The sequence below is a fragment of the Melospiza melodia genome (assembly GCF_035770615.1).
Source record: "Melospiza melodia melodia isolate bMelMel2 chromosome 7 unlocalized genomic scaffold, bMelMel2.pri SUPER_7_unloc_1, whole genome shotgun sequence".
Classification (NCBI taxonomy): domain Eukaryota; kingdom Metazoa; phylum Chordata; class Aves; order Passeriformes; family Passerellidae; genus Melospiza; species Melospiza melodia.
In genome coordinates this window covers 2770312-2796405 of record NW_026948497.1, presented here as the reverse complement: position 1 = coordinate 2796405, position 26094 = coordinate 2770312, and the positions used below count along the sequence as shown (strand labels likewise).

Genomic DNA, 26094 nt, shown 5'->3' with positions numbered 1-26094 from the left:
GGCATCTCCTGCGTGCTGATGTAAGCTTGGAAGAGCAGATGCAGAAAGAGACTGGGGAAATACTCCAGCACAGCAGGCGAGCGCCAGGCCAGATTGAAGATTTTCCACAGTGCCACGGTTCCCTGCAAGAAATAAAACAGCCAGAGACAACACTCAGTGGCCAAGACATCCACGTGGCAGGGCCCGAGCGTGCGAGGGAGAGGCCAGGGGAGACACGGGGGGAGCAGCCGGCCTGGTGCCCCTGAGCCCTGCCCCTAAGGCAGGATTCAGCCCAGTGCCTGAGGCAGGGAGATGCAGCTGGGGGGAGCACAGAGAGCTGGCTGCTGGAGAGGCGGTCTGGGGGCTGGCAAAGGCCGGCACCAGAAACTCACAGCCAGGGCAAAGACTCCTGCGTCGTCCCCATCGGAGGTGCACACGCTGTGCACTGGCCAGGCGCTCAGCACATGGAGGAGCAGCTGCAGCGCCGGCTCCGCAGTCCTGCTCGAGGACATGATGGTTCCCCACATGGTGGCGGCAGCTCTGTGGGGTCAGAGCTCTGTGTCAGGGCGGGCTTGGCCACAGCGCCGTGGCCTGGGCAGCTGCAGGGCCCCGCGCTGGCCCTCAGCCCTGCCTCTGCCCACTGCCCCTGGCCGGCAGCGGCCAGCCAGCCCACGTGGGTACAGGCCCGGAGGGGCAGGGAGGGAGCGTGGCACCAGGCTCAGGAGCTGACATGGCAGCACTGGAAAACAGAGGAGCCAGAGGATCCTGGAACTGCCCGCCTGTCTGGCAGTCAGCAGGGACAGGCTCTACAGGGTGACGGCCCCGTGAAGCCTAGGCCCTCAAGGCACGTGAGGCTGCCCTACCTGTCACACGATGGGGCCCAGCGGAAGAAGGTGATCAGCACGTCACAGGGGTTTTCCTGGGTCAGCTCCAGAAGGGCCTTGTCCAGCCTGTGCCCAGCAGACTCATTGGCCGTGAGCCACTGGTGGAGGTACCTCACCATCAGGTCCAGGGCCCTCAGCCCGCCTTCGGAACAACCCCGGGGCCTCCTGTCCCACCCAGTGACCCCCGTGGCTCTCCCAGTCCGTCCCAGTCCATCCCTGGGCCTGCCCGGCGTGTCCATCCCGTGTAGGTTGTCCGTGTAGCCGGCTCCTTTCAGCCAATGAGAGCGCGTCTCTCTGGTGACTCATCGGTTGCCATGCAGAGTCCCTGGCGCTGAAATCCCGAGGGCCCGCGCTGGACTCGGCCTCCCAGTGCCGCGCACTTCATTCCCAGTTAATTCCAGGGCCACCAAAATCCCTCTGAGTGCCATCCTAGTCACTCTCAGTACTTCCAAAGTCCCTCCCTCCTCTTCTCAAGCTATTCCAAATCCATTCAAAATTAATTCCCAGTTCATTCTCCGTTCAAGCCCGGACATCCAACATCTGTCCCAGCGCGCCCCACCCTGTCCCATCTCTCTCAGTGCCACCCCAGTCGTTCCCAGTCCCTTCCAGCCCATTCCAGTCCCTTTCAGCCAAACCCAGCCCTCTCCTCTCTCTCTCCCAGTGCCCCCCAGCGTGTCCATCTCGCTGGTGCCCCCCTCGAGCTCCCAGCCCGGGCCCCGGCCGCCTGCTCTGCTCCGTGATGGATTTCTACCCTGCTGCCATCCAGGTGAGGTGGTTCCAGGGCCAGCAGGAGCTCTCGGAGCACGTGGTGGCCACCAACGTGCTCCCCAACGGGGACTGGACCTACCTGCTGCTGGTGCTGCTGGAAACGCCGCCCCGGCGCGGGCTCAGCTACAGCTGCCAGGTGGAGCACGTCAGCCTGGAGCAGCCCCTGAGGCGGCACTGGGGTACGGGGGAGCCCCTGGGGGCGCTGGCAGAGCCACTGGGCTGTGCTGGGAGCCACTGGGACGGAGCTGGAGAGAGCCGGGCTGGAAGTGGGAGAGGGGCTGGGAGCTGGGCAAGGGCTGGGAAGGGGTTTGGGGGATGCTGGGGAGGGTCAGATGGGGTTGTGGGGGTGCTGGTGGGCACTGGGAGTTTGGGGGTGCTGGGTGTGCCTGGGAGGGAGTTTGGGGGTGCTGGGTGTAAATTGAGGGAATTTGAGTGAGCCTGGACGGGCTGGAAGGAGATCGCGAATGGCAAAGCAGGGGTTGGGTTGAGGTTGGTTGTGCGGGGAAGAGACTGGGAGGGGTCTTGGTGCGTCCTGGAGGGGCTGGGAAGGGACTGGGGGGAGGTTTCAGTAGTTCCTGGCTGGGCTGGGGGCCACAGGGAGGGCTCTGGGAGGGGCTCGGGGTGTCGGTGAGAGGTTTTGGGGCTGCTGAGCCCTGCGGACCCCCCAGAGATGCCGTCGGACCCCGCCCGCATCAAGATATTGATGGGGATTGGGGGCTTCGTCTTGGGCTCGGTCTTCCTGGCGCTGGGGCTCGGCTTCTCCCTGCGCAAGAAGGTCAGGGCGGGTGCCGGGGGTGGCGTCCCCGCCCTGGCGGAGCGTGTGCGCTCCCGCCGGGGCCCCCAGCCCGGTGTCACCCCCTTTTCTCTGCCCACAGAGCTCCTGAGCCGGCGGCGGCCGCAGCCCCTCTCCGTGGGCTCGGGCCCGGCCGGGACCCCCCGCTCCATCCCTGCTCCGCTGATTTTGGGGGGGTCCCGTGTCCCCCCAGCCACGCTGGCGCTGTGCCCCCGCCCAGTGCCTGCTCCCAGTGCTCCCAGTAAAGCTTCCCAGTTGGGCCCGGGCCCGTTTATTGGGGGGCGATGGGGAGGGGTTTTGGGGGGGCGATGGGACGGATTTGGGCAAAGGGAGGGGGACAAAGGGTGGGGGCTGGGCCCGGGGGGAGGGGTCGCTGCCCGCGGATCCCGCAGTGCCCGGTGCGGGACGAGCTCCGTGCGCCGCTCCATCTCCATCCCCCGTGGGAGGATCCATGCTGGATAATCCCGGGTGACCCCCAGGGTCGGAGCCCCCCGTGTTGGGAACACTCCTGGCTGGGGGTTCCACATCTTCCTGGCCCCCCCTGGACACCTCGATGAAGGCCGGGTGTCCCCGCTACTTTTCCGGTTTCTGCTCCTCTCCTCATCTCCCCCTTCTCTTCACCCGGGTCAATCGCTCCCCCCCCTCCCCGCTCCTCCTCCCGCCTTCTTCCCCTCTTCTCTCTCACATCCCCTGACCCTTCCTCAATGGTTTCTTGAAGGGTCCAGTTCCATCATTCCTTTCCTTGGCTACAGCCCTGAGGGCTTTTCCAGCTGACTTCACAACTGCACTCTCAGACTGAGAGTGGGGAGTCTTGGTGCTTGGTTTCCTCATTCCAGCTGCCTTTGACAGGGTTTGTTTCTGTCCTCAGCTGATTTTGGCCTCTGCGCTCAGCTCAGCCCTGAGCAGGACCAGCGCAGCTCCATGGTGGGCACTGCTCACTGGATGGCCCCAGAAGTTGTGACCAGATCTCCTTATGGCCCCAAGGTGGACATCTGGGCCTTTGGCACTGTGACCATCGAGATGGTGGAAGGAGAACCTCCTTACTTCAGGGGAACAGCGGCCATGGTAAGAGGCAAATTCTGCAGTGGCTGCAGAAGCCTGTGAGCACAGGGGGACCCTGCATTGGGAGCAGCAGCTGGAGGTTTCTGCACATGGGAAGGGAATTCCCAGAGGACTACAGCCTCCACACACAAGAATATTCCTCAGTCTCCAGCAACAATTTGCTTTGGGATTTATGTTGTTGCAGCTCATCTGGCTGTGAGGATGACCTGAAAATGTGAAGCAAGTGCATCAGGTCTAATGTTACCTTGCAAGAAAACCCCACATCAACCCCACATCCCGCCCCCAAACCCAACAAGATTTCTGCAGCAGTTTCTAAAAGAGTTTTGTGAGATGATTTCCCCCCTGATTCTTCTCACTGGGAAACTTGTTGAAAAAATGATGATGATTGTTTAACATTCCCAAAGTCTAACGTCTTTCTTTCCTAGTCCAAGCTACTTTCTCCCTGTCACCAAGCCTGAGCTTTCAGCATCACAAACCTCCTGTTTCTTGCCTTGCAGTTTCTGGGATGGGGCATAAGGAATGCATTTACTTGAGTGTCAGTGGCACTGCAAAGATGCACTTGATGTAAGAATCCTCTGAAATAACACAGGCAGACCACACTGACTCTGGAAAATGGCCTGTAAAGCTGGTGTCCCCATTTGGAGAAGCAAAATTTCTGATGGAGGTTCCTACTGACAGTTAGCCAATGAAACTGGCTCTCAAGGCGAGATCATTTGGATGTTGCATTGGCTGTGGCAGCCCCAGGGTTTGGGGTTTTTGGCTGGCATAGCAAAATGAGCTCTGAGCAGCATCTGTGGCAGGGAGGAAAGTGCCCCTGGAGCTGGGGCTGAGGCCCTGGGGTGGATGTGAGCCCGTGTGGGTGTGAAGGGAGCTGGCAGAGCGCTGAGTTTGCTTTCCCTGCAGGCTCGCGCTCTGATCCGGCAGAACGGGACCCCGCAGCTGCAGGAGCCCCGGCGCCTGTCGGCTCTGCTGCGGGACTGCCTCGAGTGCAGCCTGGAGCCGGACGAGGAGCGGCGCTGGGCTGCCCAGGAGCTGCTGCAGCTGAGGGCCAGGGGCTGCAGGGGAAGCAGCAGCGCCAGGGAGGGGTTTTCTTGTGGGACCCCCTCCGACAGTCTCCAGTCTGGCTGCGTTCCACACGCAGAGCAAACAGAATCCTCGCCTGCTGTGGCTTGGCAGGCTCCTTTGGAGCTCATCTGGGCCTGGTGCCCTACAGCGAGCAGGGACATCTGCAAGCAGCTCAGGGGGCCCAGAGCCCTGCCTGACCAGAGCTTGGATGGTTCCAGGGAGGAGGCACCTCCCACATCTTTGGGCACCTTCTGTCAGTGTTTTCCCACTCTCCTGGTTAAAAAATTCTTCCTTAGATCTAATCTGAGCCTGCTTCCCTTCCTGAGTTTCAAACCATTTCCCTTTGTCCTGTTGCAACAGACCCTGTGAGGAACTTCACTTTGCAAAGTAACAGTTCATTTCTTTCCTTTGTATCCTTTGGGCAGCACCCATTTTTATCATCAGCCAAGCCTCTCTCCAGCCTGACCCCTCTGACCACTGGAGCAAAGCAACTGAGGGTGCAGCGGAGGAGATGACAATTGACAATTTGGGTGATGTTGGGGGTAAACAGCGTCACTCTGCCAAAAGTGCACAGCCCTCTGATCAGACCAGAGGGGAAGCCTGCCCACGCTTGGTCGCCACAAATCAAAAACGCTCCCCTAGGAAGGGCATAAGGGATCTGTCCAGTGGTAGTGGGACCGCTGATCTTTAATACGGCTCTGCACCACTGATTCGCTTGATATTCTTTTTTAGTTTGCTGGACCACCTCCACGCCCTTCTTTATAGGAGCTAAAGTATAATCGAACTGAAAACAGATAGAGGAGTTGGCAGAACCGAGAAGATGTAATTCTGTGGGCTCGGAGGCTAAAGGATCCAGCCTAAACACTCCGTCGCTCCAGGCGTTACTAGAATCAAAACTGGGGAGGATATTAAGGCTCCGGGCCAAAATAGGGGAAAAGGCTGACTGAAAGGCAGGGGGAAACTCGCCTGGAGCGAAAGGGATCCCCACAAGACAAGACGACATCGGGTCCTCTACTGCGCTGGTGTCGAGGCAAATGTGGTCTTGTCCTAAAGACTGAGCCAAGGCACGCCAGACATTGACCTTTGGCTGGGGGATGACCCACGGTTTCGAAGATGGCAGCAGGAGTCCGTAGGTTGACAGCAGTAGCAGTAGAATGCCCGGGTTGGGAGCCGTTGGTGACGATGCGGGGGCCATCAGGGAGATGTACTAAAACAAAAGAGAAATGGTGAAAGTATAAGGAAATCACTCTGATGGTTTTGCCCCAAACAACCAACTTAAATCTGAAGAAGACGGGGAGGAAACATGAGATGAGGGTTGAGACTCATAAACTAATGGAAAATCGGAAGGAGAAGGAGAAGAGGGAGAAGAGGGCTCTGCTTCAGGAATGGGAGAAAGTTCAGAGAAAAAGGAAGATGTTATAGTGGAGGGTTTCCTCCGCCGCCGCCAACACACTACCTGGACCTGTGGCACAGCCCCTTTCTGCGTCCCCTGCTTCGGGACGAAGGGCCTGACCCATTTTGAGGGTATCCAGTGGGGGCCTGAGGGAGTGGACACGCAAGCGTATTCTCTCCCCCAGGTCACCAGGTCAAATGGCCCCTCCGTCCGCCAGGTCTCCGGATCCTTGATAAGGACCGGCGGCCTGGCTTTAGGCTGCAGCTGCTGGTGACTGCCGAAGTGCTGGACCACAGGAGGGTTGGGGTTGTCAAAAGAGCAATTGAGGAAGTTGAGGGTGTAAAGTGCTCTTGACAACCGGATGTGGGGGGTCTCCACCTTCACAGCCACTTGCTGCCAATCTAAGATCTTCTTCAGGCTCTGGTAGGCCCTCTCCACCATGGCTTGGGCTGTTGGGGAATAGGGGATGCCGGTCTTATGTTCCGTTCCCCATTGCTGCAGGAAGCTCCGCAGTTCCTTGGACATATACACTGGGCCATTGTCAGTTTTGATGGCCCTAGGGATGCCCAAGACAGCGAACGCCAGAAGCAGATGCTCCTGGACATCCGCGGCCTTCTCCCCTGTGTGGGCAGAGGCATAGATAGCTCCAGAGAAGGTATCCACTGAGACATGGACGTAACACAATCTACCAAAAGAAGGGATGTGTGTCATGTCCATCTGCCACACCTCACAGCTTGCCAAGCCCTGGGGATTAGCCCCCAAGGCAATGGTGGGCATCTGGTCTCGCTGGCATTGGGGACATGTGGCCACGATCACCTTGGCCTGGTCTTGGGTCAGATGGAATTGCCGGACCAGGCCAGGTGCGTTCTGATGGAAGAGCTGGTGGCTGATCTTAGCCTGGCCGAACACGTCTGGGAGTGGGCCCACCGTGACTGCAGCCGTGGCCAGGGAATCGGCATGATGGTTGCCCTCAGCAATGAACCCAGGCAGGTCAGTATGCGATCTCACATGCATTATAAAGAACGGATGCTCGCGGTAGGAGACTAAATCGATGAGCCTCGTAAGTAGTTCAAATAATTTTTGGTTTGAGACCTCCTGCAGAACTTCTGATTGAGCTCTGGACACTACACCGGCGACATACGCAGAATCTGTTACCAAATTGAAAGGTCCCTGGAACCTCTGGAATGCCCTGATGACTGCGTCTAACTCAGCAATTTGTGGAGAACCCTCCACGATAGCAACATCTGTCTCCCACTGCTGAGTCTGAGGATCCTTCCAAGTCATAACTGACTTTGTGGGATGCTCCCGACGCCTCTGTAAAAACTGTCACGGCACCTAGAGGCTCCTTACTTTGAACCTTTTTGAGTGATAATTTAAACTCCGAATTAAACAATTTGTGGGCCGGCCGATTTACTGCAATACACCCAGTGTAACTGTCCAACACAAACTGAAGGTTCTCATTAGTTTGCAGCAGTTCATTGAAGGTCTTCATTTTTAGTTGGCCTGACTCCAATTCAATTGGTATGTAAATGCATTCGAAATCGCATCCTGCCAACTCCCTGATCCTCGATATTGCTTTGAGGATCAGTTTGGCTACCAGCTCCTGTGGCCTTGTCATTCTTTTGGACCGATGGTGGCTGAGAAAGACCCACTCTATGAATAAGAGCTTATCTCCCCAGCCTTGGTCCTTCAGCGTCCTGTCCCACTGGTGGATAATGCCATGGAGGTGTGGCAATTTTCCCAGTATTATGAATTTGAATGGCAAGCCCGGGTGATAACGGTGGGCCTGCCTGGCCGAAATAGCCTTTTGGATCTTCTCCAGAGCTACCTGAGCCTCTAGGATGAGAGTCCTAGGGGAACTAAGCCCCTCTCCCCCTTTCAACAAATTGAAAAGGGGGGGCCAGGTCCTCGGTAGAAATGCCCAGCCAGGGTCTCACCCAATTTAAAGACCCACACAGTTGATGGACATCCACAATGATCTGGACCTTAGTCCTTATCGCCAATTTCTGCAGCACAATGGTCCACTTGGTAATTTCAAGGCCCAGGTACCTCCAAGGTGGCATCCGTTGAATCTTGTTCTGCTGGAGCTTGAACCCTGCAGCAACCAACACATTGGTTGTCAGGTCAAGCGCACGGGCAAGGAGACTATCGTCGGGCGCACACACGAGGATGTCGTCCATATAATGATGAATCGTGACGGCATCCCCGAGGGCTGCAAAAATGGGGGACAGCAGAGAAACAACATACCACTGGCAGATCACTGGAGAGTTCTTCATTCCTTGCGGAAGGACCCGCCAGTGGTAGCGCTTGTCTGGGGACTCACAGTTGATGGAAGGAACTGTGAACACAAAACGCGGGGCATCGTCAGGGTGTAGGGGAATTTGGAAGAAACAATCTTTGATGTCAACAACAGCCAAATTCCAGTTTCGGGGGACCATTGCCGGGGAGGGCATCCGTGGTTGGAGAGACCCCATGTCTGCTATTTTTTCGTTAATTGGCCAAGGTTGGTCAGGAGCCGCCACTTATGTTTATTGGGCTTCTTGATCACAAAAACTGGAGAATTCCAGGGAGACATAGTCTCCACGATACTGCCCTTAAGTAACTGCTCCTGAACAAGCTCGTTGAGCGCCTTCAATTTTTGTTTGTTTAGTGGCCACTGCAAGACCTGTACTGGTTCATCAGTCTGCCATTCCAGCTTCCAGGTCCGGCACTCTTCAGTGGCCACTGCCCGAAAAACCTGGGGAGCCTTGGGAAGGTCAATTTTGGCTCCCCACTGGGCTAAAAGGTCTCTCCCCCAGAGAGGCTCGGTGTAATCTAATACGAACGGGCGCACAGAAGCCAATTGCCCGTCTGGTCCCATAATTTGTACAATGCTCCTTGATTGCTTGGCCAATTGGAGACCCCCTACATCTTGGATGGTTCCAGCCGCGTTTTGCCAGCCCCAATGTGACAGTCACTCCCGAGAGGGAATGATCGTCACATCTGCCCCTGTGTCCCACAGATCCCTCACTATTTTTCGATCTCCCCCTAAAGAAAGTTGACAAGTTAGTTGGGGTTTCTCCCTCCCCACTACCTGTGCCCAGGCCACAGTTGGAGGCGATGTATCTTGGATGATCTTTGCCAGTGCGTCTCCTCTGGCACTGGAATGGCCTGGGCAATAATCTGACCTTTGGGGAGGAAGAGTGGGGGTCGGACACAGTACAGCCCCACCACGCAATGGTCCCGGTCTGTAGTAACCAGCCCCAGGACGATGTGAAGGTAACGCGGTGTGTGCTTTGTATCACCAACAATGGTCCACCTGCACCGTCCTAATTTCCTCCAGAGACCGAGATGTTGCAGATCGGCAGACACCAGCTGAAAATCGCTGTTGGGAAGATAGATTTCCCTAGTTAGCTGCAGCCTGTAAGGGGAAGCAGAGACAAGGTGGTAAGAACAGGTTTAGGCTACAACTCACAGGTGCTAAATGCCAAATCCGATAATAGAAAAGTCAAATCCGGTAGCGTGTATGGCGGCTCTCCCTTTACTCCTCCCTCCCCGCTGGATGTTAATTGGCCCGCCTTATTTTTGTCCTGGCGCAGGGAGGGGCTGCGCTCATAAGTTAGTTTTTTTGTTCGCTACCTCCCTCCCCATCCTTTTTTCTGAACTCAAGAAACCTGTGCCGCAGGGGACATTGCAGCATCCAGTGCCCCATCTTGACACAGAGACGACAAGGATGGGTTGCCATCGTCCTCCTGCTGGAACCTGGTGTTAAACGTCCGTTCGCAGCAGCAGCTTCGGCTTCAGGGCATTCGATGAATGGAAACTCTGCAAAAGCCACTGATGTTCTCTTGGGGCACATCTTCGGATCCTGAAGGGGAACCTTCCTCGCACAGACTTCTATCATTTGTTCGACTGTAGGTCGAGGGCTCAGGGGGAGAGATCGGATGGCCCCCCTGCATGCCACATTGGCATTCAGGTAGGCCATCAGCCTCATAACATCCTCTCTCTCTCCCGCTCTCCCAGACCCTGAGCCCCTACAAACCAATACAGTCTATCAACAAACACGAGATAAGGCTCCTGTGTGCCCTGCTTCACCTCTTCCACTTCTAGCTGTGATGTGGCAGAGGGGAGCTTGTAAAAAGCACGCTCTGTGGCCTTGCAGGTTTCCAATAGCTGAGCAGAGAACAAAACCTTTGCCTGCATCGCCCTGCTTGCCCAAGCCCCAGTGCCCACCAGATGGTCCGTGGATAGTACCAAGCCGTCTACATCGTGAGATATGGCCTGGCTTCCCCAGAGCACTGGGAGAACCTCCACAATCTCCCTCCCCCATTCTGCCGCCCAGACCCTAAACTCCATGGGCCCCAAAAGGCTAGAGAAGAGAGCCTTCAGGTCCGCCAGCCCCAGGTCTTCTGGAGCAAGGACTGAGCGAAGGAGACCCCGGAAATACTCCGATTCCTGGAAGAGCTCCCTCTGGGCCTTGCACAGTTCCTTGATCTGGGCCTGTACATGTGGCACCCATTGGGCCTGAGAACTCCCCTCCCCGCTGAGGCGGTATATAAAGCTTCCAATAAAGGTGCTTGTCCTGGCTTCCGGGCATCCACCACCCCCTTCCCGAACACAAAGCGTGGGAACCGGAAGGAGGAGCGTGGGAACCGGAAGGAGGAGCGTGGGAACCGGAAAGGAGGGAGGCTGAGGCGGGGCTTGGCACTTAGGAGGGGCACTGGCTTGTGCCTGGCAAGTTGGTTTTCTCCACCTCTGGGGTGGAGTTCGGAGGCGGGGTGGAATAGGGAGTAGGGTTTAGGGAGGAGTTTGCGGGACGCGGAGCCATGGGCAGAGCAGGGAGAGGAGCAGGGGGAGGAATGGAGGGAGGGGATACAGGACAAGGGGATGGATCAAGGGAAGGATTGTGGGAGGGAGAAGGGGTCGTGGCGGGAAAAACCATGAGGTCTCCGCCATTTTGTGCTCCCTGTGAGCCATCTTGAGCCAGTTCATCGAATCTGACAAACTTAGGAGTGGCAACTGGGGAGTTAGGGAGAGGGGCAGAGGGATAGGGAGGAGGGCTCCGAAGAAACTGGCCAGGACTCTTCAGAGGAGGTGGCTGAGCCGGTCGAGAGGGAGCAGGGGCAAGGTGAACCCCCTGCTTCTTGTTGGCCTTAAGAATCCCTCCCAGGGGCTCCTGCCTGAGGGAAGAGGGTGAGGAATGAGGGATAGGAACACAACAACTAGGAGAACTGGGGACCAAACTTTAACGCGATGGACTTTCCTTCAGTTTCCCGGGCGGTCAGAGTGAGGTTAACACTCTGCCCACCCAGTATGCCATGACAGATAATTGAGTTTCCCCAGAGTCGACCGCCTGCTCTAATTTTGCTACAATAGCTGCCCAAAACCGTGGCTCCTTGTGGGAGTCAGGGAAAGGCGCTGCAGAAGAAGTCGCAATGTTAGAATGGCAGGACCCTCTGTTCCTCGTAGATAAGACCCTCTGTTACTCATAGATAAGAAATTAACATAGGAATGTAGCCTCCCTTAACCGAATAGCAGTAACTTTCCATTCCTTACCCAGTACTTTTCCATTCCCTACTAACAATAGATAGGAAGGACAAACCCCCTTTTGACGTAGAGACCCCTAAAACTATAAGACCCCATGAGAAGAAGTAATAAACGCCTTTTGACCGTTCATCATATTGATGTCTGTGTGTGTCATTGGCCCGAGCGGCCCTGGAGAGTGGGCCGCCGTGCTGTACCTCAGAACCAGGTCGCCTGCCTTGATCCAGAATGCAACATTTTGGTGCCGGTACCCGGGAGCCGATCTGCGCCTGGGGAACGGGGATTCTCCTGGAAAGAGGACGGCGGCTGTGGCAGCAGGTCTGACCACAGTAGGGGGGGATGCCTCCGGACCAGTGTGGACCATGGAATCCACAGCGAAGGTCGTAAGTCAGGCTCATGAACAATGGGGAATTAAAGGTGAGCTCAGGAATTCTAATCTTGCTATTGCAAGGCTCCTAGAGCTGGGGACGATCGAACGTCCGGTAAATATATTATATTGGGAAGCGCGGGAGAAGTGCACTGCCACCTCAGCAGAGGACTCTAAGTCTGCAGGCAGTGGTAAAAACCTCAAAGCATGGGGGAAAGTAGAAGAGGCCCTACGCAAGACGTTAGAAGAACAGGAGACGCAGGAAGCCACGCGTATACGTTTATTAGCTACACCAAAGCCGGGGGTGGGGGCCGCGATGCAGACCGCCTCTGAGAGCGATCGGATTGAAGGCGGGAATATGCGAGGGCCGGGCGCGTTCCACCCCTTCCCGAGCCCGAGCCCAGACCCCGCAGAGCCCCCAGGAGACCCCCCGGAACCCCCAGGGGACCCCCCGACCTTCCCGCGGAGCCCGCCGGGTCCTAGCTCCCCTGCGGAACCGTCCGACAAAACCGCGGTTTCTCTATCCGTCTCTTCCCTGCCAGTCACCGGTCCGGCGCAAGAAGCAGAGCAGCGCGCGCGATGCTTCTGGCTGGGACTCGCGGAGGAGGCGCGGAACGAGGCCGGATTGTCGGACCCCGCCAGGATCGGTAAAAACTCGCCCCCGCCACGTGCGTTTAAAAATGGCGCCGAACCACATGGCGAGGGCGGAAGGGAGGAGGCGGGGGGCAGAAACGGAGTCAGCCTGCTTAACATCGCATGCGCGGGCGAGCAGGGAGATGGGGCGGCCCCTGCGGAGGAGCGTAAGACCAACCAGAGCGCTCTATTCAAATTAGGTCCTTATAGGGCAAGGACCTCCCCCGGCAGGAGGCGGGGGGACCCCAGGGGGAGGGAGCGGCACCACCCCCGAAGGGAGGAGCGGGGTCGAAGCCGCACAAAACGGCATGGAGCGCCGGAAGTGTACCGGCAGTCAGCTTCCGGCTCAGAGTCAAGTAACAGCTGCTCAGACAGCTCGGAAGAGCTGACCGAGTCCGGCTGGGACTCGGAAACCGAGAGAGCAGAATTAATGTGGTTTCGAGCGAAACCGAATAAAGCTTTAAACAATATCGGGAAACAATCGCAACACAAACTCACTGATTGGGGAAAAATAAAAGCAGCCTGTGGGGACCGGGCACCGGCAGCCCCCATGCACGCTTTCCCGGGGGGGGTTGCCGGAGCGCGGGGGGAACAATCAAAGGGCATATACCCCAGTTAACCCAAAAGAAGCCAAAGCGATTTCAGAAATAGGGATCAACTCAGCTGTAGTACCCACTCTTGAGGACGACATTTCTAGCAATAACGATCTGCTCACTTTTGATATTACGCAAATAAGCCGCATGATTTTTGATGGGGCGGGGCGGACTGTATTTAAGCAGGAATGGCAGGACGACCGCGTTAGCCCAGGCTTCCAGGGAAGGGCAGCAACTCAGCGAGCTGTCCCCAGCTGGCACAACTTTCCCTGGCAGCACCCTCACTCCAAGCATCCCGGCCCCGGAGAAACGGGATGTCCTTTTCATGCTAGGATTTCGGATTACAAATTTATCCTGAGGGCCACTGCCGTACACCCCCCGCTGCCAATCAAATTGACTTGGAAATCATCAGACCCTGTATGGGTTGAGCAGTGGTCTCTGACAGAGCCTCGAGTGGCAGCCTTGCTGGAACTGGTTGACCGCGAACTGCAAAAAGGTCACATAGAACCCTCCACCAGCCCATGGAACACCCCTGTATTCGTGATCCCCAAGAGGTCCGGACAAGGCTATCGTCTCGTCCACGACCTGAGAGAGGTGAACAAGACGATCCGGACCCTGGGTCCAGTCCAGACACTGCTACCCGCAAACTCAGCCATCCCCACAGGGCAGCCGTGCGCAGTACTGGACATCAAAGACTGTTTCTTTTCAATACCCCTGCACCCTGAGGACAGAGAACGATTCGCCTTTTCTGTGGCGTTTTGGAACAGCGAGCGGCCCAACCTTCGCTTCCAATGGAGAGTGCTTCCCCAAGGCCTGGTCGACAGCCTGACCATATGCCAGGTCACCGTGGACAAAGCACTGATGCCAGTCCGACACTCCAACCCCACCGCAACCATCATCCAGTACATGGACGATATCCTGGTCGCAGCACCATCGACAAGCCAAGTGGATCACCTGGTGTCCACAATCACGGAAACCCTTCAGGCCAACGGCTTCGAGATCGCAAGCACAAAGATCAAGAGAGGACCCTGCGTGACCTTCCTGGGAGTGGGGATCACAAGCTCCTACATGACACCCCCCGAGATGAAGGTCAACCGAGACGTCGAGACGCTCCACGACGTGCAACGCCTGGTGGGATCGCTGCAGTGGCTTCGCAACATCGTCCTGATTCCTCCCGAGGTCATGGACCCTCTGTACGACCTCCTGAAAGGAAAGAATCCCTGGGAACCCAAGGAGCTGATGCCGCAAGCAACGAGCTCCCTCGACTTCATCGAAAACCAGATGTCCACTGGCATACTTGCCAGGTGGAACCCAGCCATGCCACTGGACTTGTACGTCCACTTTACACCGAAGGGGGGAGTGGGAGCACTGGCCCAAGGACCTTCTGAAATGGCCCGACCGATCCAATGGGTGGTCCTCGGAAGACCCGCTCGTGCATTTTCCCCAGGAATCGAATGCATCGCCAGCCTCATCATGAAAGGCAGGAGACTCGCCTTGAAACACCTAGGGACAGAGCCGACAAGCATCCACCTTCCGTTTCGCATGCGACCGCGGAGCCAGCCACAATATCGGAGTACCTGGCCCTTGCCCTCTCCGGCTTCGGAGGAGAAGTCTCCTACTCCTCCAAGCCACCCTGGACTCAGCTGCTGACTGTAGTCGACATGGACATGCCGCCAAAGGTCAAGGACAGACCGCAGCCAGGACCAATGGTCTTCAGAGATGCTTCCTCCACAACTTCAACCGCAGCAGCAGTGTGGCAGGCAGGAGAGCAATGGCATTGCGTCAAAGCGTGTGACCCCACACTGTCGGTGCAACAACTGGAGGCAGCAGCAGTGGTTTTGGCGTGCGGACTCTTCCAAGATGAACACCTCAACATCGTAACGGACTCTATATTCGTGGCAAGGCTTTGCCTAGCCATGGCAGGATCAGGAGTGTCAACATCAGCAGCAGCCCTAATGCTGGAAGAAGCACTTTCCTCGCGACAGGGCACCGTGTCAGTCATCCACATCAACAGCCATGACCCAGTCAAAGGTTACTTCCAGATCGGCAACGACAAAGCGGACGCTGCAGCGAAAGGCGTTTGGACCTTGCAAAAAGCTCGTCAACTGCACGAGTCGCTCCACATCGGAGTCAAAGCACTGGTGAAGACATGCGAAATCTCGACAGCGGACGCAAAACATGTGGTAGCCACCTGCCCTTACTGCCAGAAGTCACCCCTATGGACGTACGGAGTCAACCCGAGAGGTCTCGAGCCCTCAGAAATCTGGCAGTCGGACTTCACCTGGTGCGAACTGATGAAGCCCCGAGCATGGCTTTTAGTGACAGTAGACACTTATAGCGGGACGATCATAGCCACACAGCACCCCAAAACTAACTCCAAAAACACAATTCAGCACTGGCTGACAGTCATGGCTTGGCTTGGTATTCCCAAGCAGATCAAAACGGACAACGGCTCCAATTTCACCTCTAAACAAGTACAGGAATTTGCCGCGAAATGGGGCATCACGTTAGTGCAAGGCATCCCATATAACTGTACTGGGCAGGCCATAGTTGAGAGAGCAAACCAGACCCTGAAAACCAAGCTAGAAATGTTGGCAAAAGCAGAGGGCTTTGCCAATGCCATTCCCCCAGGAGATCAGGCACGTATGCTGGCAACCGCTCTGCTGGCACTGAATCAATTCCCGAGGGGAGATGAAACAAACAGTCCCGTCCAAAAACACTGGACCACTTGAACGCTAGAAGAGGGCCCACAGGTGGTAATCAGAAACGAGCTAGGTGAATGGGAACGGGGTTGGAGGCTGATGCTCACAGGGAGAGGGTACGCGGCTGTCAAAAAGGACGGCAAAATCAGGTGGTGTCCACTTAAGTCGATTAAACCGGACCTTCATAGCGAGCAGAATGATACTGGCGAGAATTGCGAGTCTTTGTTTACAGGACCTGCTCGTGGGACGTCCTCGTGACACGTACATCCCGGTTCCAGACGAAAGCGACAGACCACCAAGCCGTCAGGCAGCACCCGAGAGACCCGTACGGGTGAGACCCAACCACCAAGGGTGTTTCTGTGTGATTTTGCTGTTGGGGCTTGTCGCCAGAGGGCAAGCCAGCCCAGACCACTACCCCCATCGGCCCTTCAGGTGGGTCATGCGACACCTTAGTAGTGGCAAAGCACTCAGAGAAATCACCACACCGAACACCCCATCCTTCGTGCTCCGCATCACCGACGTGTTTCCAGGACAGCCAAGGGTAAACCCCTATTCCCCACACGTCACGCAGTCGTACCTATCCTACTGGTGCCCAGCTTCAAACCCTGGGAAAAGCTACTGCAGTCACCCAGGGTGGGGATATTGTGGGCACTGGGGCTGCGAAACCATAGTTACAGATGCCAGACCGTCGGGGCCTGGGTGGGACCCACAAGAGCCAGACAAATTCTTACAGTTCACCTGGGCACCCAGCGGCTGCAAAACACCCTTCTTCTTTCACGGAAACTTCCATCGAAACCAACATAAAATCCCTAGATTTCGGGCATGCACTGATTACAACATGACGGTCTTGCAGCCAGATCACCCTAGCTGGGCCACAGGCAGAACGTGGACAGTAGTCCTTCGAGGGTCAAAAGAGAGGGTGAACGTGCAAATTATCAGGCTCCAGCCATCAGCACCCCGAGCAGTCGGACCCAACAAAGCGATTAAAAGCGTGCCGAAAGGGAGAAACATAACCTACCCCAAAACCTTACCCACAGGGGTCAGCAATGTCCCGACCGGTCAAGCGGAAACCTTTCAGATGAGCCACTTAACCGAGTCAGACTCGGACCCAATCCTTCGTATGTTAGAGGCTACCTTTGTATCCCTGAACGAATCCAACCCTAACCTAACCGAATCCTGCTGGCTTTGTTACGATGTCAAACCCCCCTTTTACGAAGGAGTCGCTTTAAACACTCCCTTCAGTTATTCCTCAGCCGACGCCCCTCACCAATGCAGATGGGACACCCCTCGCAAAGGAATCACTCTGAGTCAAGTCACAGGCCGAGGCAGATGCTTTGGCAATGCAACTCTAGCTAAACGGAGAGGCAACATCTGCACCAAAGTAGTCAAGCCTAACAGGAAAAACAATAAGTGGGCAGTCCCATCCGCATCTGGGATGTGGGTTTGCCAGCGATCCGGAGTGAGTCCTTGTGTGTTCCTTCCCAAATTCAATGACTCTAACGACTTCTGTGTCCAAGTTCTGATTGTTCCTAGGGTCCTGTACCACTCAGACGAAGAAATGTACCGTCTTCTTGAGGGACCCAGCCGGCTCCACAAAAGAGAAATAATGACAGGTATAACTATCGCAATGCTGCTCGGCCTGGGAGCAGCCGGAACGGCCACGGGTGTCTCAGCCCTAGCGACCCAGCACCAAGGACTGTCCCAACTGCAGGCAACGATTGACGAGGACCTGCAGAGGATCGAGAAATCCATCTCCTATCTAGAGAAGTCGGTCTCCTCAGTCTCAGAAGTGGTCTTGCAGAACAGGCGAGGCCTGGACCTCCTGTTCATGCAGCAAGGGGGCCTGTGTGCCGCCTTGAAAGAGGAGTGTTGTTTCTATGCAGACCACACGGGAGTCATGAGAGACTCCATGGCAGAACTCCGGAACCGACTGGCTCAGAGGCAGAAAGACAGGGAAGCCCAACAGGGCTGGTACGAGTCCTGGTTCAATCAATCACCTTGGCTAACCACTCTGATTTCTGCCCTGATAGGTCCATTGGCGATGCTGTTTCTAACAGTCACCTTCGGACCATGCCAGCTGAACAAGCTAGTCTCATTCGTTCAGAGCCGCCTGGAACGGACCAGCATCCTGTTTGTAAGGCGACGACAATTGCTGTGAATTCAACCAAGGAATTCAACCAAAGAACACTGTCAGTCACAAGATTTTCTAAACTTGTCTGGCAAAAGCTTACTCAGGTTTTCCAAGATCCCTTTCCCTTGTCAAGTTACAACCTTATACCTCATTCAGTACCTATGTACATGACTACATCATTCATTTGTGAAAAGCGGGGGGGGAGATGTGGTAGCTAGGGAAGAGGCGCTGCGGAAGATTGTCGCGATGTCACGGAAAGCCAGGACCCTCTGTTCCCCGTAGATAAGACCCTCAGTTACTCATAGATAAGAAATTAACATAGGAATGTAGCCCCACTAACAGTAGGAATGTTGCCCCACTGAAGCCAGTAACTTTCCACTCCTTACCCAGTACTTTTCCATTCCCTACTAACCATAGATAAGGAAGACAAACCCCCGTTTGACGTAGAGACCCCTAAAACTATAAGATCCCAGGAGAAGAAGTAATAAACCCCATTTGACCGTCCACCACATTGGTGTCTGCGTATGTCATTGGCCCGAACGGCCCTGAAGAGTGGGCTGTCGAGCTGTACCTCAGAACCATGTCGCCTGCCTTGATATAGAAGGCAACATCTTCCAAATCCAGCCATGATCCCACAAGATTGGCCACTTCTAATCATCGACTTAAAGGATTGTTTTTTCACTATTGGCTGCATCCCGATGACATGAAGAGGTTCGTCTTTACCCTACCAGCAATAAATCGTGGAGAACCAGACAAAAGATTTGAGTGGACGTCACTACCACAGGGGATGCGCAATGCCCCTATGTTGTGCCAGCTTTATGTTGACGCTGCATTATAGCCATTGCGTCAGCAGTGGCCAGCTACCGTAATATATCATTACATGGATGATATCTTGTTTGCGCAGCAACAGCCATTTTCCCCTTTGCAGGTTGACAGGATCAGAGACACTCTTGCAGTGTCTGCACTGGTTATTGCCACAGAGAAAATTCAGACCACGAAACCATGGAAGTATTTGGGATGGACTTTAATGGACCAAACAGTGGTCCCCCAAAAATTAGAACTGCGCTTGGACATTAAGACTTTGCATGATGCTCAGAAGTTGCTAGGAGACTTACAGTGGTTAAAACCCATTGTGGGAATACCAAATCATTTGTTAGAAACCCTATGACCCTTGTTAAAGGGCACTGATCCCTCTACCCCCGTGTGCCTCACAAAGGAGCACCATCTTGCCTTGCAGCAAATCAGTAACTGTGTGCAACAAGGATATGTGTCTCGTCGACAACTAGATTGCCCTATTGACCTCACCGTTTGGAATAGCCCTTGCCACTTGCTTGGCGCTCTCTCCCAATGCAAAAAGAAAACGGGGGAGATACGGGCATTGGAATGGCTGTCACCATCATTACAACATAAAAGAACAATATTCTCAAAAATTGAACAATTGGCTGCGTTGATCAAAAAAGGCCATCTCAGAGTTACTGAAGTGGACGGTCGAGAACCTGCCACCATTAGGCTACCCATGGAAAAAGAAACGCTGGACTGGTACCTGGTTAATTCAGCGGACTTACAGGAAGCATTATTGACATCATCTGCAAAAGTGGAGACAAGCAAGTTAGTGCCCAGGGTCCTGCAATGGATGACAGAATGGGACTGGATCACTTGGCCGCTGAGAAGAGAGCACCCCATAGAAGGAGCCACCACAGCCTTTACAGACGCAGGGAAAAAATTGAGACGTGCTGCTGTCACCTGGCAAGAAAAAGGACAATGGAAGCATCAACTTCTTACAGCAGACCCTGCAGACAGCCTACAAACCTTAGAGTTGTTAGCAGTAGTTGGGCAATGTCCAACCTGCATGAGCCCTTGAATGTGGTCGCAGACTCTCTGTATGTCGCTGGAGTAGCCAGACGTATAGAAGGAGCAGCGATTAAGGAAGTGAATAACAAACGGCTGTATGAGTTACTGGTTCAATTAAGGAAAGCTCTCCGGGATAGAAGTGCAGTGTACTCTGTAATCCATATCAGGAGTCATAAGTGGTCCAAGGGCCTAGGAGAAGGGAATGAGCGTGCAGATAAATTGGTTACCTTACCCATTGATAACTCTTGTCCTGTTGATAAGCATACATTTGCAAGAGAAGCCCATAGTAGATATCATCAAAATGCAAAAGAGATGGCGAGGAACTTTGATCTGGGCTTATCAGAAGCTAAGGCCATTGTCAGGGCATGCCCAATATGCAGTTATCAAATGGGGGAATAGGTCTGGGCTGCGAAGTTAATCCTCAAGGTTTAGAAATGAATGAAAAATGGCAAATGGATATCATGCATGTAGCTAGATTTGGTAGGCTCAAGTATGTGCATGTTACTATAGATACATATAGCCATTACATATGGGCTACAGCTCAGAGAGGAGAGAAAGCGATACATGTGATCAGGCACTTATTGACCTGCTTTGCTGTCATGGGAGTCCCAAAAGGTATCAAAACGGATAATGGTGTGGCTTACACAAGTGCTAGAGTCCCAAAGTTTTTGAACCAATGGTCTGTCAAGCATGTGACAGGTGTTCCACATTTCCCCACCGGACAGGCGATAGTAGAAAGAGCAAATGGTACCCTCAAATAACATATCGACAAACACCAGGATTTAAAGGACCCACAAGCATGCCTGGCTAAGGTTTTGTATGTGATCAATCATTTATGTATTTTTGGGGAGGACGACGCCCCCCCTGCAGTTAAACATGACCCGAGATCAAGTCAGGAAACTATTAAGGAAACAGAGGTCTGGGTGAAGTATAAGAACCCAAGCACAGGGATACTGGGTGTGATTTTGATGCTTTTGCTTATTTTGCCTTGTATCTTTAATTGTATTCAAAATATGGTCAGCCGAATGATAGAAAGATCCTGGCAGTCTAGCCTTCTTGCCCAAGAACAAAACGGGGGAAGTGTGGGGAGTTTTGTCGAAGAGTGGCTTGAGGAAAGCGGACACGGCCTAATCAATTTGGTAAAAAATCTTAACTAGAGCAGAGGCCCCCTTCAAGGCTAGGGTATCCTTGTGTATAAGAAGAATACAGAAGTTGCTGTGTTTGCTAACCACAGGAATGTGCCTAAAGGCTAGATTAGGCGAGGCTGACATGTAGCTGAATAGCCAATCCTGAGCTCAGCTTTTGCAATATGTATGAGACTCATTAGACACTGTATTTAAGTTGCCGAATCAATCAATAAATTGGACCTGTGATGAACCATCTGGTGTCCTGGTCTCCTTCCTTCGACACACATCCACCCCAGGGCCTCAGCCCCAGGTCCAGGGGCACTTTCCTCCCTGCCACAGATGCTGCTCAAAGCTCATTTTGCTATGCCAGCCAAAAAACCCAAACCCTGGGGCTGCCACAGCCACTGCAACATCCAAATGATCTCGCCTTGAGAGCCAGTTTCATTGGCTGACACTGTCAGTAGGAACCTCCATCAGAAATTTTGCTTCTCCAAATGGGGACACCAGCTTTACAGGCCATTTTCCAGAGTCAGTGTGGTCTGCCTGTGTTATTTCAGAGGATTCTTACATCAAGTGCATCTCTGCAGTGCCACTGACACTCAAGTAAATGCATTCCTGATGCCCCATCCCAGAAACTGCCAGGCACGAAACAGGAGGTTTGTGTTGCTGAAAGCTCAGGCTTGGTGACGCGGAGAAAGTAGCTTGGACTAGGAAAGAAATACTTTAGACTTTGGGAATGTTAAACAATCATCTTCATTTTTTCAACAAGTTTCCCAGTGAGAAGAATCAGGGTGGAGATCAACTTGCAAAATGTCTTTTAGAAACTCCGGCAGAAAGCTTGCTTTTGGGACTGGGATTTGGGGGTGGTTCGGGGTTTTCTTGCAAGATAACATTAGATCTGACGCACTTGCTTCACATTTCCAGGTCATCCTCACAGCCAGAAGAGCTGCAACAACATAAATCCCAAAGAAAATTGTTGCTGGAGATTGAGGAATACTCTTCTGTGTTGAGGCTGGAGTCCTTTGGGAATTCCCTTCCCATGTATAGAAACCTCCAGCTGCTGCTCCCAGTGCAGGGTCCCCCTGTGCTCACAGGCCTCTGCAGCCACTGCAGAATTTGCCTCTTACCATGGCCGCCGTTTCCCTGAAGTAAGGAGGTTCTCCTTCCACCATCCCAATGGTCACAATGCCAAAGGCCCAATGTCCACCTTGGGGCCATAAGGAGATCTGGTCACAACTTCTGGGGCCATCCAGTGAGCAGTGCCCACCATGGAGCTGCGCTGGTCCTGCTCAGGGCTGAGCTGAGCGCAGAGGCCAAAATCAGCTGAGGACAGAAACAAACCCTGTCAAAGGCAGCTGCAATGAGGAAACCAAGCACCAAGACTCCCCATTCTCAGTCTGAGAGTGCAGTAGTGAAGTCAGCTGGAAAAGCCCTCAGGGCTGTAGCCAAGCAAAGATGGAACTGGACCCTTCAAGAAACCATGGAGGAAGGGTCGGGGGATGTGAGAGAGAAGAGGGGAAGGAGGCGGGAGGAGGAGCAGGGGGGGTGGAGAGGAGGAGCGGGGGCGGGGAGCGATTGACCCGGGGGAAGAGAAGGGGGAGATGAGGAGAGGAGCAGAAACAAGAAAAGTAGCGGGGATCCCCCGGCCTTCATCGAGGTGTCCGGGGGGGGGCCAGGAAGATGTGGAACCCCCAGCCAGGAGTGTTCCCAATACGGGGGGCTCTGACCCTGGGGGTCACCCGTGATTATCCAGCGCGGATCCTCCCACGGGGGATGGAGATGGAGCGGGGCACGGAGCTCGTCCCGCACCGGGCACTGCGGGATCCGCGGGCAGCGACCCCTCCCCCCGGGCCCAGCCCCCACCCTTTGTCCCCCTCCCTTTGCCCAAATCCGTCCCATCGCCCCCCCCAAACCCCTCCCCATCGCCCCCCAATAAACGGCCCCGGGGCCAACTGGGAAGCTTTACTGGGAGCACTGGGAGCAGGCACTGGGCGGGGGCAGAGCGCCAGCGGGGCTGGGGGGACACGGGACCCCCCAAAATCAGCGGAGCGGGGACGGAGCGGGGGGTCCCGGCCGGGCCCGAGTCCACGGGGAGGGGCTGCGGCCGCCGCAGGAGCTCTGTGGGCAGAGAAAAGGGGGTGACACCGGGCTGGGGGCCCCGGCGGGAGCGCACACGCTCCGCCACGGCGGGGACGCCACCCCCGGCACCCGCCCTGACCTTCTTGCGCAGGGAGAAGCCGAGCCCCAGCGCCAGGAAGACGAAGCCCAAGACGAAGCCCCCAATCCCCATCAATATCTTGAGGCGGGCAGCGTCCGACGGCATCTCTGGGGGGTCCGCAGGGCTCAGCAGCCCCAAAACCTCTCAGCGACACACCAATGCGCTCCGAGCGCCCCCTCCAGGCTCATTCCAGTCTCTCCCAGTCGCAACCGGCATCCTCTAAACCCCCTGCCCTTTGCTCCCAGCGCCCCCAAACTCCCTCCCAGGCACACCCAGCACCCCCAAACTCCCTCCCAGTGCCCACCACGACCCCTTCAACCCCATCCCACCCTCCCCAGCATCCCCCAAACCCCTGCCCAGCCCTTGCCCAGCCCCCAGCCGCTCTCCCACTTCCAGCCCGGCTCTCTCCAGCTCCCTCCCAGTGGCTCCCAGCACAGCCCAGCGGCTCTGCCAGCGCCCCCAGGGGCTCCCCCGTACCCCAGTGCCGCCTCAGGGGCTGCTCCAGGCTGACGTGCTCCACCTGGCAGCTGTAGCTGAGCCCGCGCCGGGGCGGCGTTTCCAGCAGCACCAGCAGCTGGTAGGTCCAGTCCCCGTTGGGGACCACGTCGGTGGCCACCACGTGCTCCGAGAGCTCCTGCTGGCCCTGGAACCACCTCACCTGGATGGCAGCAGGGTAGAAATCCATCACGGAGCAGAGCAGGCGGCCGGGGCCAGGCTGGGAGCTCGAGGGGGGCACCAGCGAGATGGACACGCTGGGGGACACCGGGAGAGAGAGAGGAGAGGGCTGGGTTTGGCTGGAAAGGGACTGGAATGGGCTAGGGAGGGACTGGGAGCGATTGGGGTGGCACTGAGAGAGATGGGACAGGGTGGGGCGCGCTGGGACGGATGTTGATCGTCCGGGCTTGAACGAAGAATGAACTGGGAAATAATTTGGAACGGATTTGGAATAGCTTGAGAAGAGGAGGGACAGACTTTGGAAGTACTGAGAGCGACTAGGATGCACTCGGAGGGATTTTGGTGGCCCTGGAATTAACTGGGAATGAAGTGCGCGGCACTGGGAGGCCGACTCCAGCGCGGGGCCCTCGGGATTTGAGCGCCAGGGATTCTGCATGGCAACCGATGAGTCACCAGAGATACGCGCTCTCATTGGCTGAAAGGAGCCGGCTACACGGACAACCGGGATGGACACGCCGGGCAGGCCCAGGGATGGACTGGGACGGACTGGGAGAGCCACGGGGGTCACTGGGTGGGACAGGAGGCCCCGGGGTTGTTCCGAAGGCGGGCTGAGGGCCCGGGGCTGATTCTCAGAGACGTTTTGAGGGGCTCCAGGGTCATTGGCAGGGCAGGGCCCGAGGGGACACGCTCTGCCCCGCACTCACCTCGGTGCCCCGTGAGGAACGGGGCAGCAAGCTCGTAGCCGGCCCGGCAGAACGTGTCAACCGCAGCCCGATTATCCTCCAGTATTTCCGGGATTCCGTTGCAGCACCGAGCCTGTGTCTCCCCATAGGGGGTGTCTCCCACGAACACCCCCACGTCGCTGTCGAACATCATGTACTGCTTCCGGTTGTAGATGTACCTCCTCACGAACCTCACCTTCTCCGTACCATTAATGAAGTAATGATACGTTCTCTCGTTCTCATCTCCTGGAACACTCCTGTGAGTGCAGAACACAGATCCGGGGTTGTCCCCCCAGCACGCCCCCAGCGCTCCGGGGGCCACCCTGGATCCCCACGCCACACCCGCTGTGCCCCATGGCCGCCATGGGACCCTCCTGCCCGCGCTGCCGCTTCCTCTTTGCCGCCCTTCCACCATTTCCTCTTTCACATCCGCTCCCCTCCCACCTTCGGCCGCTCCCAAATGTCTTTTGCGGTGCCATTTCACCACAATTCCCCCGATACCCAGCCCCCTCGGGATCAGTTTTGGCGGCCCACCTCCCGTTTTCCCCCCTTCCCCACCCTCTCACACCCCTCCCACCACCCCTCAGCCCGTCCCGCTCTCCCTTTGGGGGGTCCCCTCCTCCTCCCCCTCCATTCCGGGCTCCCCCCTTCTCCCCCCCTGTCCCAGCGCCTCCCGCCCCCGCTCACCCGAGAGCTCCGCGCCCGCAGCCGGGGGGGGGCTCCCAGCACCACCAGTGCCGCCAGCAGGGCCCCAGCTGCCGCCCCTCGCCCCATGGCCGGGGCCGGGCAGGGAGCAGCAGCCCCAAAGCAGCCGCGCTGCGCTGGGAGCGCCAGTCCGGAGCAGGGCGGGCTCGGCAGCGCCGCGCGCTCTCATTGGCTGCCGCCGCTTGGGGGCAGCGATCGGCCACGGGCTCTGCCCGGCAACCGATGAGGCAATCCAACGCTCCGAGCACTCATTGGCTAAGCCGCCTCCTGCCTGCGCCGCCATTGGCTGAGACCTTTCCGGGACGCTGCAGCCCCGGGCTGGGGGTTTTTTGGGAAGGGGGAACCTTGGGGCGCTGGGCAGGTGGGGCGGGAATGGAGAGGCGCGGGCTATCGTGGACAATCAAAGCCGCTCATTTCACATTTAGCCCCTATTTTTGGGTTACTGAGCTCATTCAGAATTTTCTTTTCGGATCCCTTTGTCCCGCTGTCCTGGTTTGAAAAGGAAGTGAGTTTTTTGGGATTCTGTGGTCAAACCAATCAGTGTTCTGATTTGAATACTGGTGCCTTGTGTGGCCCCTGAGGACATGGATTCACCTCTGAGCACACAAGGGGTTAAAAGCAGAGAACTCCCAGGGGAAGCTCTCTTGGTTCCGGTGGGTGAAATGTTCAGAGCTGCCCTGCCCAGCTGCGGGCTGGGTGCGGGAGGGGAAGCCATGCGGCCGGCTGAGGAGAGCCGGGCCTTGGACAGAGAAGGGAGGTGAAGGCCCCTGCAGGATGGAAGGGTGGAGGAGCACTGAGACGCATCGGGCAGCGCCCCCAGAGAGAGAGAGAGGGAGAGCCGGTGCCTGTGCCTGTTCCACCTTGAAATTTGCTCTCTTGTGCTGGCAGCACAGCTGAGAAGGA

General features: G+C 56.1%; 2 protein-coding genes and 1 pseudogene across 2 annotated transcripts; 1 reads left to right on the top strand and 2 right to left on the bottom strand.

Moving 5' to 3' along the window:
* The first annotated feature begins 1141 nt into the window (after window positions 1-1141).
* Window positions 1142-3685, top strand: LOC134432691 (class II histocompatibility antigen, B-L beta chain-like). Its single transcript, XM_063181582.1, has 4 exons — window positions 1142-1171; window positions 1645-1810; window positions 2300-2406; window positions 3671-3685. Exons 1-4 carry the CDS (start codon window positions 1142-1144, stop codon window positions 3683-3685), a joined length of 318 nt encoding a protein of 105 aa, XP_063037652.1.
* A 326-nt stretch (window positions 3686-4011) lies between these two features.
* LOC134432690 (uncharacterized) lies at window positions 4012-6422 on the bottom strand. The gene is made up of 3 exons (XM_063181580.1): window positions 6008-6422; window positions 5230-5758; window positions 4012-4061 (listed from the first exon to the last, which is right to left on the bottom strand). The coding sequence occupies exons 1-3, from the start codon at window positions 6383-6385 to the stop codon at window positions 4012-4014; spliced, it is 957 nt and encodes a 318-aa protein (XP_063037650.1). The 5' UTR covers window positions 6386-6422.
* Window positions 6423-22051: 15629 nt separating this feature from the next.
* LOC134432689 (class II histocompatibility antigen, B-L beta chain-like) lies at window positions 22052-25189 on the bottom strand (annotated as a pseudogene).
* Window positions 25190-26094: the final 905 nt, after the last annotated feature.